Source organism: Lycium barbarum, chromosome 6 (genome assembly GCF_019175385.1).
Source record: "Lycium barbarum isolate Lr01 chromosome 6, ASM1917538v2, whole genome shotgun sequence".
NCBI classification, from domain to species: Eukaryota; Viridiplantae; Streptophyta; class Magnoliopsida; order Solanales; family Solanaceae; genus Lycium; species Lycium barbarum.
This window is the reverse complement of record NC_083342.1, coordinates 112,951,860-112,968,468: the sequence shown is the minus strand read 5'-3', so window position 1 is coordinate 112,968,468 and position 16,609 is coordinate 112,951,860. Positions and strand designations below refer to the sequence as shown.

The window sequence follows — 16,609 nt, the reverse complement described above, 5'->3', positions numbered from 1 at the left end:
GACCCATGGTCATAACACATATTTTAACATAGATTCGAAATGACACAGGCTTAAATGAACATGCTTGATCACATAAGTTGAGTCAACAGCAAAGTCATGTTTATCTAAGACTGTTTAAACTATAAATAACACATAAGACATGATCAATTGGTCCACATTTGGTTAACAAGAAGCATATAATATCACTCTTGATAACACAGAATCAATCTATAAGGACCATACTTTATTCTTTGAATAGGGTGGAATCAAACTAGTTCATGAAGCATGCTTAACTAGAACTAATCATGCCATTAGGGCCAAGATTTAACCTACGCAGCATATTTAAACCATATTGAACCAAACTAATTTAACATATCAAACAAGCTTAGCTATCAAACATAAGAACATTATTGATCTGATTAGCATGCTTAATAACTAGTTAAATCAAACTGAGCACAAATATGGCTCACACACAGAACCACATCATTCTAACACATATGTAGATATTAAACTACACACACAAATCACATAGAAGCAGTAAAATAAACTAACACAGAACAAATAAATCTAAAATGCAAAAAAAAAAAAAAAAAAACAAATGGGAAGGAGAATTACCTTCTTTGGGTGCAGCGAAGTGGATGCGGGGTCTCCGATACACACTCGAATACTACGACTTCCGAGCTCGCATGCACTCAGAGTCGAGGTAATACCAGGAGCAAAAGAAAACAAAAAATGATTTAGTATTTTGGAATCAATATCAAGAAATATAGAGACGGATGAAAACTAATATTTTCAAGGGATTGAGGCGGCTAAAAGAACTCTCTCAATGACTAAAAAAAAAGGATTATTTATAGGCACATTTCTAGGGTTTGCTGGGGTTTTCAATTTTAGGCGGGATCTCTAGGTCAAAAATGCTCCACCCCAAATCAAACGTTCGGATTTCACATGCTCGATCAGAAAAAGAAAGAAATGGACAAAATCCATTAAAACTTCGTACCCGAAAATGAAAAAAAGGCTGATAAAGAAAACGATTTGAATTCATAAATAGACAAAATTCATTAAGATGATTTCAGATTGAAAGCAGAGGGCAGGGAAAGAAAACAAAAACCTAAACCTTCAACCGTTGAAATTCTGAAGGAGAAAGAACCGACCATTAATTTCTTTCCCTCAAATGGCCATGCATGGCCTGGGTTTGCGAAAGTTTTCTGCGAATTTTCCATTCGCGTCGGGTAGAGAGAGAGAGAGAGAGAGAGAGAGAGAGAGAGAGAGAGAGAGGAAGGGAAAAGAAAGAGCGGCAGATGAATCTCTTAGGGTAGAAGATGAACAAAACAAAATAATTGGGCCGGGTCAGGTAGGTTAAAACAGTTAATGGACTGGGTCATTTAAATGAATGGTGGGCTGGATTGGCCCGAAAAATAATATGGATTGTTTGGGCTCGGATTTGGGCTAATATTAGCTGAATGAAAGAAAAAATTTGGGCTACTAAATTTAAATAAAAGATCTATTTTAATTAACTATATACTAACGTGTGCTAAAATATTACTTAATATAAAAATATGTAATTATTAGTGCTCAGATAAAAAATAAAATTATATGACGTCGTAATAGTCGTGCGATAATATTTTTTTAAAGTTCAACAATAAATAAACGCTATTATTTAATTGCGCAAAAATAAATGCGATGCGTGTGCATAAGATGGTAAAAAAGAAAATGCTGAAATGATTATAATGCAAATTATAATAATACTGGTAATAATAATAATAACAAAATAATAATAATAATAATAATAATAATAATAATAATAATAATAATGATAATAGTGGTAGTAGTAACGGTAATAAAATAAAAATAATAATAGCTAGTGACTACAATAGGATAATGAAACGCTGGTATTAATAAAAAGCTAATAATTGTAATAAAGTATAAATAATTATTTCTTAAGTTGCCAAAAATATTAGAACCGTAAATAAATATTTTGGAGGGAGGCGGGACAAAATTAGGTGTCAACATATTGAACTTGGCGGGTGCGAATATTGTTATTGCATTTTTTAGGTTCTTCCGATGTTGTTCATGACGTCGGATGCCGGTCACGTCTAGGGTGGGTTTTGGGGCGTGACAAGTATAACCCATGGCATGATCTGGTACTTGCGTCCTACCAGCAGAACACTCACACCTTGCCAGGGATATGAGATTTAAATAATAATAAGCATGTAAGGATCTAAACAGCATAATGAAGGTGTTGCCTCCTTGTTGACAACTCTTATCCTACGGTGGCTGCGTAGTTTCAGGCTTTATTGAGCCTTTTCGGTTAACTAAGCAAATCCCAAAAACATGAACATGTAAAATAAGTGGCACTTGCTGCCCATGGTTTTCATGAATATAACTTGCTTGTACATGGATATCATGAATTCTAGCTTGGTTGCATGAACTTGTAAAACATGTATAGTATTTTCTTGAAAATAACATAATATATCATAAACTAGCATGCATGAACCCATGGAATGAGATATATGAGTTTTTCATAGATTATGGACAGATTCTTAATAATTATAAAGAAATATTAAGAACTCAATGATGGAATTATAACAATTCATACATAATATAATCATGGACATGGACCTAGGGTTATCGTGAGCATGGTATAGAAATCCTAGTTTTCGTAAAGAATCATAATTTATGGATTATGAGGCGTGGAGAAGAACAATTATGTTCCCACACGTAGATAGTAACTCTACATACCTTAATCGCTTCAAAATTTGAAGAAAAGTCTGAATCTTTGAAGAAGAATTCCAAAAGCTTTGAATTTGAAACCTTGAGAAGAGTTTTCTCTTATTTTCGTGGCTACTGTTCGTGGCTCAAAGGATACTGCTCCGAACCTACAAATCCAATCTTCACCGTTCATATTTTATACTTATGTGTTATGAATACTCAGTTAAATTTTGGGCTTGATCCAACGGCTAGATTATTGAGAAAAACCAAATTAATATGGCTGGTCGGAATGAAATTCAACAGAAAAATACTAGAATTTTCTCCAACTTTTTACAACTCTTGATTTTTATAGCGTAACGAGATGGATGGATTTATTCTACTCTTTATAAATGATAAATATTGTATAATACAAAGGTTCTTGATTAAAATATTTACCTTGAAAGAAACCTTAGGAAACTAGATTGTCAAACCAAATTCTTGAAGGTTTCTTGATTTTTCTTGATTGCAAGAATGAGTTTTTTCTTGAAAGATTGAGGTGTCTAGGTTCTTTAGGGATGGAGGCAGAGAGAAAAAGAATAGTCTCTCAGGGTTTAAAATAGTGTTATGGACATTTTTGCTTCATAAAATAATAAAATAGGGAGTCCCGATTCGAGTAACAAAAGGCTAAAAAACATAACCAAAATCTGAAAATTCTGCTCTAACCAGCATTAGTAAAATAGGCATAACCCTTAGCACAGAGCTCTGTTTGAGCTCCATAAGATACCGTTGGAAATCTATTCCAAAGGGCTACAACTTTCATGTTTTAAGTTTTCTCAAATTATCAACTAATCAAGGAGTTATGGGTGCCCGAAGTAGGCTAATCAACTACTTTCTAAAACTCTAACGAAACAAGTTTAACATGAGTTCTAAGACACGGGGTGTTACATTTTTGTAGTTTTTTCCCCCTTTTTCCTTTATTGCATTCTAATTTCGAAATTGTGCTGCAAAATGTGGATGTTTTTGCAAAATCCGGAAATGGGTTCATTTTCAACCAAATCCATCTTAAATCTTCACCAAATCAACTCAAATTTTAGATATGAACTCCTCAAGATATTCTCGATCTGTTGAAATAACACCCACTCGAAACGGAGCTTGTTTGTGGCAACCCAATTTTTGAACTTGAGCTTCGAAGAAGCTTTAATGTCCGCCGAAGGTGTTTTCTACACCTTCTTCACGATTTTAAGCACACAAACCAGTAGACATAGATGTTTTCAAGGATAAACAGAATTCAAATCTAACTTCAATCGATGAACAAGTCACAAATACAACCTTCGAAATCGTGTTTTTTTTTTCTTTTCTTTCAGATGGATAATTATGTACTACACATGCGCTAGAAGCGTTTGTGGGTTCACTAAAAGTTGTGTTTACCACTAAAAAAAATTGAAAAAAAGGATAACGGTTTTGGTGTAGTTAAAATTTTAAAACACACAATTTGATTCCGTCTGATAGAATAAAACCTTAAGACATAAAACAATTCAAAAGTAAACATTTACCCTTATGTACACCAGATTATAATAATTAAATCTTAATTAAAGTGAGAATGTGTATTAATTAACTATAAGTTTGGAATAAAAGTGTAATGAAAACATGTGTCATGTATTAGTTGATTGGTGTAACTGCTGGATGCGAAAAATTATTACCTACTAGTGAATTTGACCGTGCTTCGCGCGGTAGTAAGAAACCTAAAATTAGATATTTTAAATTAATCTTCAAATTCAAATATATTATTTTAAAGTTCGAATTGATTTTATTATTAACATATCATTTTATATTTCTCTCTACTTGCTATCATTTCAGGATTTTTAACTTTTCAGTAATGCTTGATTCATTTTGTGGTGAAACTATATACCTTTTCTCTCTTCTATCTCTTCCACTTGTCCTTCCTATTTTACCTTTTTTTTTCTTTCTTATTTGCATACCTAGTCATTTGTTTCTAAAATGTCACAATAGCACATACATTAAAGATGTACAAGAGAATCCTTGATAGCTCTAACAATTAGTAACTATACACAAATATAAAAATAAAAAACTGGTGTATATACAACATATTCATAAGAAAAACTTTTGAAGTTACCATTAGTAAATGAGCACTCAGGGTAATCATTAGCTTCTCCTTTTAGTTAACCGTCTAAAATACACACATCTTAAAAATAAAATAAAAAACTGGAGTGTTAGAAAGACACCCACCTTATTTGAATAGTACTCCTAATCAATTGTCCAGAAAATCCCTCGTTGACTCATTATTGAAGCAAAATTCTTACAATTGTAAGTTACTTTTTTTAGTCACGGTTCATACCATAAGCACTAAGCATATGTCAAAAAATCTGAAAGAAAAACTAAAAGAACAGACATGGGAGTATCAAGATTTCTTTTGCTTTACAATCATTCAAAACTCAAAAATAAAATTCGAATATAATTCTCACAAAGTAACCCAAAAAAGTTAAGCTACTGATATGTCGAATCTTAATGTGTTCAATTTCGCAGGAAAACATGAAAAGCTCTTAAATTTTTTGTTTGCCTGACATATATAACTGTATATTACTTACATATTATTTTTGTGCGAAAAAAATAATATGCAATATTAAACTGTTAAAAATACAAAAGTAAAGAAGATAACAATTATTTAACTCACATGATGGCAAATAAGTAAAAGATTCAAAGAAATATATACATACACAACTGAAAAGCCAAAATGAATAAGGATGTGGACGACATTTGCAAGCAAAGAAACTGCATAGGGCCTGAAACATAAAAGAGAAAAAATTAAGCCAAGAGAACAAACAGAGGCACAAAATTGCAGAGTAGCCCATGTATACATATGTGTGTGTGTGTGTGACATGCATTTATATGCACTAATGATCACGTTTAATTACAGAAAAGAAACAACTTTTAGTCTCTTCAAATTCCACTGTTTTTCAGTTTATATTTTTAAATGCCTTCTCTTTTAATTGAGCAATGAATATGGAGAATTATAGATGATAGAGAAATTTTATTTTCAGCAATATTTTGGGGTAAATATAAGAGGAAAAGGTCAAAAAAATGAGAAAAAAAATAAATAGGAATGAAGGCCATAGAGAAAGGTGTCACATCACCTTGTCTATGCCTAGTTTTATAATATATATAAATTTCAAGCATGGGTTTCCTTTGTTTGTTTCTCATCCAACCCATTACCATGAGAACAAATTTAATCTGAATATCCTTTTTTAGGTCACAATTTATATTTTTGTTCCATTTTTTTAAAAATGCTTTGCAAATTATAACGCCCCTATAAGCACAAGAAAACTCTTATTCCATCTCTTCTGTCACCTAAGTACATTGGGAACCTTAGATCTGATAGTCGGTCTATAATTGTAGAGAACTATAAAACGTTTGATCAAACTTTCAAAATGTTTCACCGAAGTTCATTAAAGATTGTAGAAGTTGTCTAAGAGGTTTAACCCAAATTCACTAGGAACTTTAAACCTAACGCTCAAAGTTGCAGAGAAGTTATGACCAAAGTCTAAAAGATTTCACTCAAGTTCGTAGGGAACTTTAGACCGTCGGAAGAAAATATTTATGACCAAGGTCTAAAGTTGTTCGATAGCTGTAAGATAGTTTCCTTTTTCTTCCAGCTGTGTAACACATGAATTATATTTACAAATATTTTCAAAACACGAACATTGTATAAATAGTGACCTCAAAAAGGGTTATTTGTGCACTTCAACCCTATGAGGGACTTGGATTTGGGCCTATATTTTTCAAACAAATGGTTTCCAAATATCTTTATTTAAAGTATATTACACAGAGATATTTAAAGGTGAAATTTGTAAAAAATAATCTAACAAGTAAATTAAGCATTTATCATTCTAAGTGTCAAGCTAAATCTGTCCAACTTCATCATTTTTAAATTGTTACATGTAAGATGAAATTAAAACACAATCCATGAAATATAACAAAAAGACCTTACATACTAGATCCGTTTGGGTCGATAAAGGGGTAAGGGGACTGGATCGGTCTAAAGGTGCATAGATAGATCGAATCCGATTGTTTGAGTTTTGAACCAGATAGGCTTGGACCATGATCGGTCAATCAACTCATCGATGGATCGAAGTGGTCCGGTATCGCTATTACATAAGTATATAACCATTACATAGAACTATATAATATTTAGATTTTAATCTAATTTTGCATCTTCTTGCCTTTCATAATTTTATTTTCTTACTTTTTTTGTTTTTTTTGTTTGTCTTATCGTTGGCTAAGGTGGAAAAACGTTAAGGCGGCATAGTATAACAGTTTTTTTTTTTTTTTTTTAAAGTGCAATTATAGACAAGCCTTGTCGATCTTCAAACTCAGTAAGAGCTTCTGAAAATAAACAGTAGCAAGTTATCTCCATCACCCTGTACCCATTCATTCTGGTCATCTTAATTTTATGCAAGAAAAACCTCTTCCGTCTTCCATGATTAGTGCATGAAAATACTATTTACTAGTCTTCTCCTACTCACTTCTACTGCTCTCTGTGTTCAACCTAATGTAAATGAAAATATGAAATATGCAAAACGCGTTGATTCTTGAATTGCATGTTTTGAACTGTTTTAAAGGGGTCATATCGATTTTGGCCTATAGTGCTAGAATCAGGTTGTCAACCAACTATGTTGCAATAAATAATAGGTCTGAATCCTTAATTTAAAATTTTAATAGTTTGATGCTAATAACCTTAAAGATTGAACCTATAGAATTCAAATCTTGAATCCGCCAACGACTTTGAGCGCACTTACTCCTACGCATCCTAAGGTGGAGGTCAGGCAAAAAAAAACACAATATCCACACATATTAATGAACCAATTGTTTGTGAGTGAAAATTAAAAAGCAAAAGAATAGAATTTAGAAAACAAAATGGTTGTTACAAGTATGAACATAAATGTGCTTGTCTACTCTAACTGGATTCTAAGATGGACAATCTCCAGTGTCACTTGGCCCATGCTTCCAATAATTCCCTACTAGAAAATATGGTGGCTTCCTCTAGATTTGAGACTTCCATTATGATTGGCATTACCATAACTACACAAACACATGCCATTTGACTCCCTTATTTATTTTTTTAAATTGCATAAAAAAAGGGGTCATCAACAATGTCTTGGTATAGTAGATACATCTCATTTAAACTGCATCAAAGTATAGTTGCAATTCCAAAATCAGAAAACAACCCTGTATCACATATAGCCTTCTTTTTCTTCTTAGTCTTTTGGAGAAAAGACATCTGACAGAGTGCCAAATCTAAGGGGTAGCCAAATTGGTCCGAGACCCACCTTTTGGGAACACCAATACTCCTTATGTATCCCTAAAACCTAAAACATTAAAAAGTAAAAAAACAAAAAAAGAAAAGTAAAGCCCACAGAAATCCAGCCAAAGAAAGAAAGAAGCTAATCAATTGTGATTTTTGTATTTGATTAATTAGGATAGCTAAGCAAACCCATGTGAGCGACAATCATCACCTATTAAAATAAAGAAGTTGATTAAAGTAACTTTTTGGACAGTTGACTGGTGACAAATTGATCATTCTAGTTGGAATATTTTATTAACAATGTGCTGACCATAACAAAACAGTAAACAACTTTATGGCTTCTTTATTAATATTAAAATGCAATTACATCTTGGTAGCATACATAGTATTAAAAGAATTAAGACAAGCAAAATTTACTTTTACTTTCTAGACCCCCCTGATGATTCGTCAAATCCACACAGTTAATCCACTATTAAGCATATGATATGACTTAACCAGAATGTATTCAAAGCACTATGATAATCATAGGATGTGACTAAGTTGCCGTGAAAAGCTCTTCTTCTGGTGCATATCAACATTATGCTTTAAAACAGTTAGATGCTTATACAGTCTACATTTACTACTAGAGGACAAAACACTAACTTGCAGTAAGGGCTCTTTTTTTTTTTTTTTTTTCTGGTGCAGTTTAACATTATGTTTTAAAACAGATAGATGCTTATACTATACCAGAGGACAAAGTTCCAAATGGTAGAATGATAATCAACTCTTGGTCCTGTAATCTTTTGAAAGATGATTAATTCATTCATTATATCCTATCAGCTAAAAGAAGACCTTTAGGTAGGATTTGCTTACTTTCTGGGATCTCCATTACCTCTTCCGGGCTGCCAGAGGTAGATGGAGCCAATGTTTAATGAGTACAACTGAATCCAGTATTTTCTTTAACGGAATGTGTGTGTATGTGTGTGAACCACTAAAATCTCAAACTATATTAGATTCTAAACTCATAATCTCGGAAGTACAATGAGTGCGGTGCTAAGAACCTTAAAGGTTGAACCTTTGAATCCTGGATAGGCACGAGAGTATGATTTTAGCATCTCTCTTCGGGGCCAATTATTTAGAACTCAGAAAAAGAAGGAAACTAACTGATCATTTATGTTTGGTTCTAGAACATGCCCTTTGCATGTGTAGATAGTTAATAAACCCAAACATGCCAAGTGGGCAAACATAGAATTTTAATAAAAGCATTGAGTTGGAAGTTGGACTTCCAACTATACATGTATTCAGTTATTAGCTATGTCAAGTCAAAGCCTTTCTGGATACATCTTCTTATCATTCACTGAATGTATTTACCAGTAACTTGCAAACGATTTCATCAAATAACAAGATAGAATATTATATAATAAAATCTCACACAAACAGAACCCCTAGATACCTATGTTGCAATGATGGAACATGAGGATATGTACAAGTTTATCAACTAACTACTCAGAGAATGACAACCATGCTTCTACTTTAACTTGGATCCAATCCCAGCAAAATCTTTAACTGTAAAACCAACTTTCTCAAATTTACCTTTCTCATTGTTCACTCTAAACTTTAAATAGTCAGAGCAAACAAATGGCTTGTAGATTCTTGAATTTTCTTCACCTACTACTTCATCAGGTGCCAAAATCACCTTCTCATCCTCAAAGCACCAAAAGAAAACTAAAGAAAATCGATTCACCGGCTTCTTCAGAATGACACGGTGCTCAGAGGATCTTAGCTTGTCATTGCTCCAAGCTTGCAGCATGTCACCAATATTTACCACAAGAGTTCCTTCACATGGAAAAATATCGACCCACTGCCCTTCCTTTGATCTTACTTGGAGGCCACCTAATTCATCTTGATAGACAATTGTTATGCAGCTCATATCAGTGTGCATACCAAGACCTTCAACTTCCTGTTCTAAACTATCCGGGGACGAGTAGTTATTTATCCTCAAGTATCCATGGCAATTACCAAATTCTGAGATATAATACTTTATCCCAAGTTCTTCTCCCAAGCTCATCAAGACGATTTTCTGGATGACTTTTGCTAACTCTGTCATTTTGCCTCCATATTCTTGTAGTATCTCACTAAGAAGGAATATCATTTATCAGAGAATTGTATCAACTTTAGAGACGTTAGAGAAAGGTGAACTCAAATGTTCTAAAAGAGCATTACCTGAATTCTGAATTTCCTTCACCAGCAAGTGCATCTGCAGAACCCTTAGCAGAGTCAGAGAAATCTGGTCCAGATACTTTAAGGCTTTCAAAGAATGGAGATGCAATGAAATGAGGAGTATAAGTTTTCAGAGACGAGTAAGGACCCGCTTTTAGTTTGGTCTCAGAAGGGAGGTTGAAGAGGTGTTGGGAAAGGCAATTAATTTTTCTGTAAAGATCATTGGAGATTCCATGATTAGTAACATGAAAGAAGCCCCATTCTTTGCAGGCTGCAGCAAGAGAAGATAAAGTAGATGAGTTTAATGGTTGGGAAATGTCCAAAATAGGAAGTTGCAATGGTGATTGGGATTCAGGAATCATTTTCTCGAAGATACTAAATTTGTTGCCTGGTTAATCAAACCCTTAAAAGCACATGTAACTCTCCATTAAAGTTAAATTTCAGAAAAGAGTTTCTTTCTAGTAGCTAAAATATTTATCGCCTACATACATACATGCATGCAACACACATATTTCAAACTTTTTAACTTCCATTTGGTGGAATATATTATGCGAGGGGATGTGACAACTGTGGCAGCCTTTTTCAGCCTCAATTAAAAAGTATGTTCACAACTGATTGGCAGTGATACTTAGGCCATATAATAGATGTTGCTGTGCTTGAAGGATGACTTTGCATATTTGTGAAAGTCAATTCAAAGTATTGCTAGCTTTTAAAGTTTAAACTTAAGTTTCTGGTGCTTGTTGCAGCAACAAGCAAGTCATGTTTGAATTCATGGTCAATCCGCAGTTCAACTTATCAACCAAAAAAAAAAAAAAATGATTAGTTATTGGTTCAGTATTTCAAGGATATAAAGTCCCAGTCCCAGACACCTAGTTTTATTACATTAGCTTTTAACAGAGATGCGCAGGAACAAACTTCACCTTTGTATGTTTCACAAATGACAAAGATCCGCATTTAAACATGTAACTGTCCATTCTTAGGTGCACATGAGCGAATCTGTTTAACTAGCTCTGAGGAACTAGAATATACCTGCAATTCTAAACTAGCTCTGAGAAAATTTTAGTGCTATCCACCATTCTAAAGGCATGCATAAATATTTAACCTCGACTAGGAAAGAAAAAGTGACAAGTGATTGTACTAATTGTGTTTTAAGATATTAGAATACCCTTTGGTCCTTTCCATTCCTAAAACGGGGAAGCTGTTTATAACCAGTGGCGGATACAAGATTTTCATTCAGGGTGTTCGGAAAAAAAAAACAAGCTAAACATAATTTATTCAGGGTGTTCAAAAGTTAATATATGCACATAAACACAGAAAAGTTACCCTATATATACACTGTAATTTTTTGCCGAAGGTGTTCGTGAACACCCTCGACAACATGTAGATCCGCCCCAGTTTATAACATTTTGTATGATAGGAAATAAGTTGAAATGTTATATCTAAGGTAACAATAACTGGTATCACTTTGTAGTAAAATTCTCATCCTACAGTCATCAAAGAAAAGCTTTGGCTCTGTATGTACTTCTCCAAGGAACCGTAACCAAAATAAAAATCTAAACAAACCAAAAACTAAAAATATAAAGAAATTAACATGCTTCAGTTTGATAATGGTACATCAGGTTTCAAGTTAATTCTAATACAAGCCATATACGCCTCAAATATCATTATCTTTGAAGCACACAAGAACAAAATCTGTACAAACACCAGAATCTCAGAAACCAGTATTTAAAAACCATTTATGCATCCAATATCATAGGTGAAATTTCCAAAAACAAATATTATGGCCTTAGGAGAGGGCATGGATGATATTATAAAATGGTGTCCAGTTTACCAACTGAAATGTTAATGGTTTCAACTATAAAGCAGCCTATGTAAGACAACCAATATCCACCTCAAATATCATTATCTTTGAAGCAAACAAGAACAAAATCTGTTCACACACCAGAATTCTGAGAAACCAATAATTAAAAAACATTTATCCATCCAATATCATAGGTGAAATTTCCAAAAACATATATAATGGCCCTAAGAGAGGGTGTCGGTTGATATTATGTAATAATGACGTCTAGTTTATCAACTGAAATGCTATGGGTTTAACTACGAGAGTAGCCAATGTAAGAAAGAAGCTAATGATTAATTTTTTGTTAATCCCTTACTTGTAGGGACCAAATAAATATTCAATTTGGCCAACCCTTTTTCTTTCTCGAATAAGCTATGTTAGGTATTGTGGCAGACATATTTGGTCCCTCAAAAGGCACTCAATAAAGTTTCCAGTATCTCCACTAAAATCCAAATCACAGGATATACTTCGAGGTTGATGTAGGATTTAAAGATAGTGGTTGCACCTCTAACTATTAAATTCGAGTTCAAGGCAGGGTTTCGCATGCGTCCAACTGACATGCTTTACAAAATTCATATATAAATGTAAACAGTTCGAGTCAGAGGTGGTGGTTGTCGCACTTACCCCCACAATATATATGTAGGATCCGCCTCTGACTGAAGCCACGGAATATCAACTGAAATGCATGGAAAACGAAAAATCATCTAGAGAACTGATGCTATCATGACTTCTCTCACAAGGTTTACAAATTTATGGATTGCATACACATCGGCACCAATTTATGCCTATTCAGCCGTCCAGTTCACAAAATATGTATACAGTATATAGGTAGTGTATAGTTTATACTATATACACATATTGTATATATAATATACATATCTATATATATATATAATATATATATATATACCTCTACACTGCCTATACAGCTGAGTGTATAGGTAGGGTATACTTCGGCCATGTTTGATAAACTAGATTGGCCGAAGGGTATATTTATGTAAGTATCCTTATTTTATATGCCTATAGGAAATGAAAGATTGAGACATAACCAGAACCAACATCAGAGTCACCTTACAAAGGATCCCTAAAAATTTTGCAATTATCCAGTGGGCATATGGATTTGAATTTGATCAGCTGGCAGCAGCTGTCTACTATATAAAGTATTGAATGTAGAGTTACTGCTTGGATTGTGCTCTTTTGATTTTTGAACCGTCTCTGAAAAAATATAAAGAGAAACATTTATAGATTATGATAAAAGAGAATCTACTACTCCGGTAACTGATCAAAAGTACTCGACTTATTAATCAAAACTCAACCTTATAAATTAAGTAAATACTCCCTCGTCCCAATTGAAGTGTTTCAGTTTTTTTTTTTTTTTTTTTGTTCTGTCCCAAAAAGAACATCCTACATGACAAATTTATACACATTTTTTAATTTAAAATCATAAAATTCAAAAATCTCATTTTATTTCTTAAATTTATGTCAAAATCAAAATAAGACACTTAAATTGAGACGGAGGAAGGCAAGGGCGAGAGAGCGAGTATATTAGAATTTAGACATTAGTCCAGGGACAAAAAATGTTATTAGTAATAATTAAGGGATAAAACTGCCACTTCCGTAATACCAACAGGACCAAAACTGAATCTTTTTTCTTTTTCTCCCTTAGCTTCAGTTTGAATGAATTTGCATTTATCCCTCTCTTTAAATTTAGGATAAGTGTTTATCCTCGTCATAATCCTTGTCATATGAACTCTTTTTTTTCCTCTTCAGATAAGTAAGCAAATGGTAAAGAATTCAATTGGTGAAAATGCATACAAGGTGTTTGTTAAAATGTCAAAGAGACATTACTCGTCTAGAATTTCATTAACTTTTCGTGAAAGCTCCTTTTTCGTTGACCCAATTAAGTTTGCTGAAAAGCAAAATGTAAAATCATGGACATCCAAAATATCCAGTTTGGTGAGGGAAAACCAATCCATAGAAGCCATTAACTTGTTCAAGACAATGCTAAAAGATGAAAACAAACCAAATTACGTTACAGTTTTAAGCGTTATACGAGCTTCCGAAAAATGGCAGCCTATGGTAGAAGGAATTCACGGGTTTACAGTCAAAATGGGATTTGAATTTGAACTACCTATTGTGACGGCTCTTGTTGGTGTTTACTCTATTTGGGATATGGATACTGCATGGAAATTGTTTAATGACACAAAGGGCAAAGATGTAATTTTGTGGAGCGCGATGGTTTCAGCTTGTGTCAAGAATGGAGAGTACGTGGAGGCTATTGAGCTTTTCAGGAAAATGTTATTTTGTGGTGTGGAACCAAATTATGTTAGCATTGTGGGAATTGTCCCTGCTTGTGCCAATCTTGGTGCTTTAAGACTTGGAACAGAAATTCATGCTTATTCAATAAAAGTTTTGTATATATCTCATGTTAATATCCAGAATTCCCTTGTGGATATGTACGCTAAATGTGGGAGTTTGAAGGCTTCCGTTACTGTTTTTCGTGGAATAGAGAAGAAGGATCTTGTGTCTTGGAGGACTATGATTCATGGATGCGTAGAAAATGATCGTTTTGATGAAGCTTTGAGCTTGTTCTCTGAGATGAGGTATTGTTGCTTTGAACCGGATGAGAGTGTTATTCGTGAAGTAATTGGAGCATTGTCAAAGTTGGATGAGATTAAAATTGGACAATGTGTTCACAGCCTTGTGCTCAAGATGGGATATCTGGGATGTGTTTCGGTAGTGACTGCTCTTCTTCACATGTATGGTGGTTTTGGTGATATTGAGTCGGCTAGGAGTCTGTTTGATCGTCTGAAACCAAAAGATCTTATTGCCTGGAGTACGATGATTGCAGCATATGCCCAAAGTGAGCGTCCTAGTAATGCGCTTGATATATATCAACAGATGCTATCATCAAATGAGAAGCCTAATGAGATTATCTATGTTAGTTTATTACAGGCTTGTTCTTCGATGGCTGCTGAAAAGATTGGAGAAGGGATCCACGCCCAAGTGATAAAGTTGGGAAATACATCCAATGCATTTTTGATATCCTCACTTATTGACATGTATTGCAAATTTGGTCGCATAAGCCAAGGAGAGTCAATTTTCAATGAATATCTTAACAAAGATCTTATCTGTTGGAGCTCAATGATCAAGGGTTATGGCATTAATGGGCATGGAAATGAGGCTCTTCAGTGTTTCTTAGACATGTTAAACTCTGGGATTAAACCAAATGATGTTGTTTTCATTTCTGTTCTATCTGCATGCAGTCATTGTAGCCTTGAATATGAGGGGTGGAACTGGTTTCATGCTATGGAAGAAAGATTTGGTGTTTCTCCAAAACTTGCACATTATGCGTGCATGGTTGATATGCTTAGTCGTCAAGGCAATATAGAAGAAGCTTTTGAATTTGTCAACAACATGCCTATTAAGCCTGATAAGAGGATATGGGGAACTCTGCTTGCTGGTTGTAGAAAGACTCGTGTATCAGTTGAGATCTCTGAGATAGTTGCCAAACAGCTTATTGCTTTAGACCCATAAAATACCAGCTATCTAACTTATATGCAGAGCAGGACAGATGCAAAGATGTCGAACAGTTGAGGCAACTCATGGATGAGAAGAATTTGTAGAAAGATGGGTTATAGCTTGATTGAAACCAGTGTTATGATGATTGTTGGTATGATTTTTCTTGGACTCAATTTGAAAAAAAACCCGACGAGAACTCTATAAAAAGTCATTGGAGGTCAAAAATGGCTTATCTGAGACAACAGAAAAAACCCAAATTACAGAAGTCATTTGTTATAATGATTGTTGGTACAATGATATTGTGATAGTTGAATAGCCAAGGAGATAAGGGAAGTGAGAGGTGGCGGGTCAAGGAGGTTGTGGAGGTCAAGAGGGAGGTAAGGGAGGGTGGAATTGGTGGATCTGGTTGCAGAAGATTAGTCCATCAAAAGTGTATTCTTTTTACTGATGTAGCCATTTTCAATTGGTTACTTGCCACATAAGTTGCGTTTGAGCTTCACACACTTATTTTTTCCTTAGATTCAATTTTTCGTATTCAATAGATACACTTTGATATTAGTTTGAGTGTTCAACAGGTCATACCTTCCATTAAAATATCTAAATGAAAAATCGTGCACTACAAGAAATATGGTGTCTTGTTACGACTTTTTGTGGCGTCGCATATAGTTGCCACAAAAGAAGAGTTTTTGTGGTGACTTGAGAAATGGAACAAAAAAATGATAGTTTTAGGGGTTTAGGGGCGACCCCTATATAGTTGTCACTAAAAAATAGCATTTTTAATGCTGACTATGCTTAGGTCACCAAAATATGTATTCATTTTTCTGATAAAAATATGCTGAAAAAATATTTGTGGCAACGTATAAGCCATCGTTATTGGATGTAAATTCAAGTTTTAATGGTTGTGAAGAATTTAATGTATGTTTGGTCCTTTATTAGTACTAAAATAAGTGATTAGAGAAATTTTATAAGTAAACACATGTAAATATAAATACCAATGGCAGACAACAAAATTCGCATCGAGAAAATAATAATCAAGACAGGAAAATATCGCAACAATCGTT

General features: G+C 33.8%; 2 protein-coding genes across 2 annotated transcripts; one reads left to right on the top strand and one right to left on the bottom strand.

Annotated features, from left to right (window-relative positions):
* Positions 1 to 9,354: 9,354 nt before the first annotated feature.
* LOC132645580 (gibberellin 20-oxidase-like protein) lies at positions 9,355 to 11,419 on the bottom strand. Its single transcript, XM_060362638.1, has 2 exons — positions 10,190 to 11,419; positions 9,355 to 10,101 (listed from the first exon to the last, which is right to left on the bottom strand). Exons 1-2 carry the CDS (start codon positions 10,546 to 10,548, stop codon positions 9,495 to 9,497), a joined length of 966 nt encoding a protein of 321 aa, XP_060218621.1. The 5' UTR covers positions 10,549 to 11,419; the 3' UTR covers positions 9,355 to 9,494.
* A 2,389-nt stretch (positions 11,420 to 13,808) lies between these two features.
* On the top strand, positions 13,809 to 15,563 carry LOC132644403 (putative pentatricopeptide repeat-containing protein At3g01580). The gene has a single exon (XM_060361000.1). It carries the CDS (start codon positions 13,809 to 13,811, stop codon positions 15,561 to 15,563), a length of 1,755 nt encoding a protein of 584 aa, XP_060216983.1.
* Positions 15,564 to 16,609: the final 1,046 nt, after the last annotated feature.

Excerpts from the sequence above, each read along its gene's own strand:
- LOC132645580 (XM_060362638.1), bottom strand. The coding sequence starts at position 10,548 with ATGATTCCTGAATCCCAATCACCATTGCAACTTCCTATTTTGGACATT. Across the intron at positions 10,102-10,189 it reads GAAGGAAATTCAGAATTCAG|TGAGATACTACAAGAATATG; the intron begins GTAATGCTCTTT and ends ATTCCTTCTTAG.
- LOC132644403 (XM_060361000.1), top strand. The coding sequence starts at position 13,809 with ATGGTAAAGAATTCAATTGGTGAAAATGCATACAAGGTGTTTGTTAAA.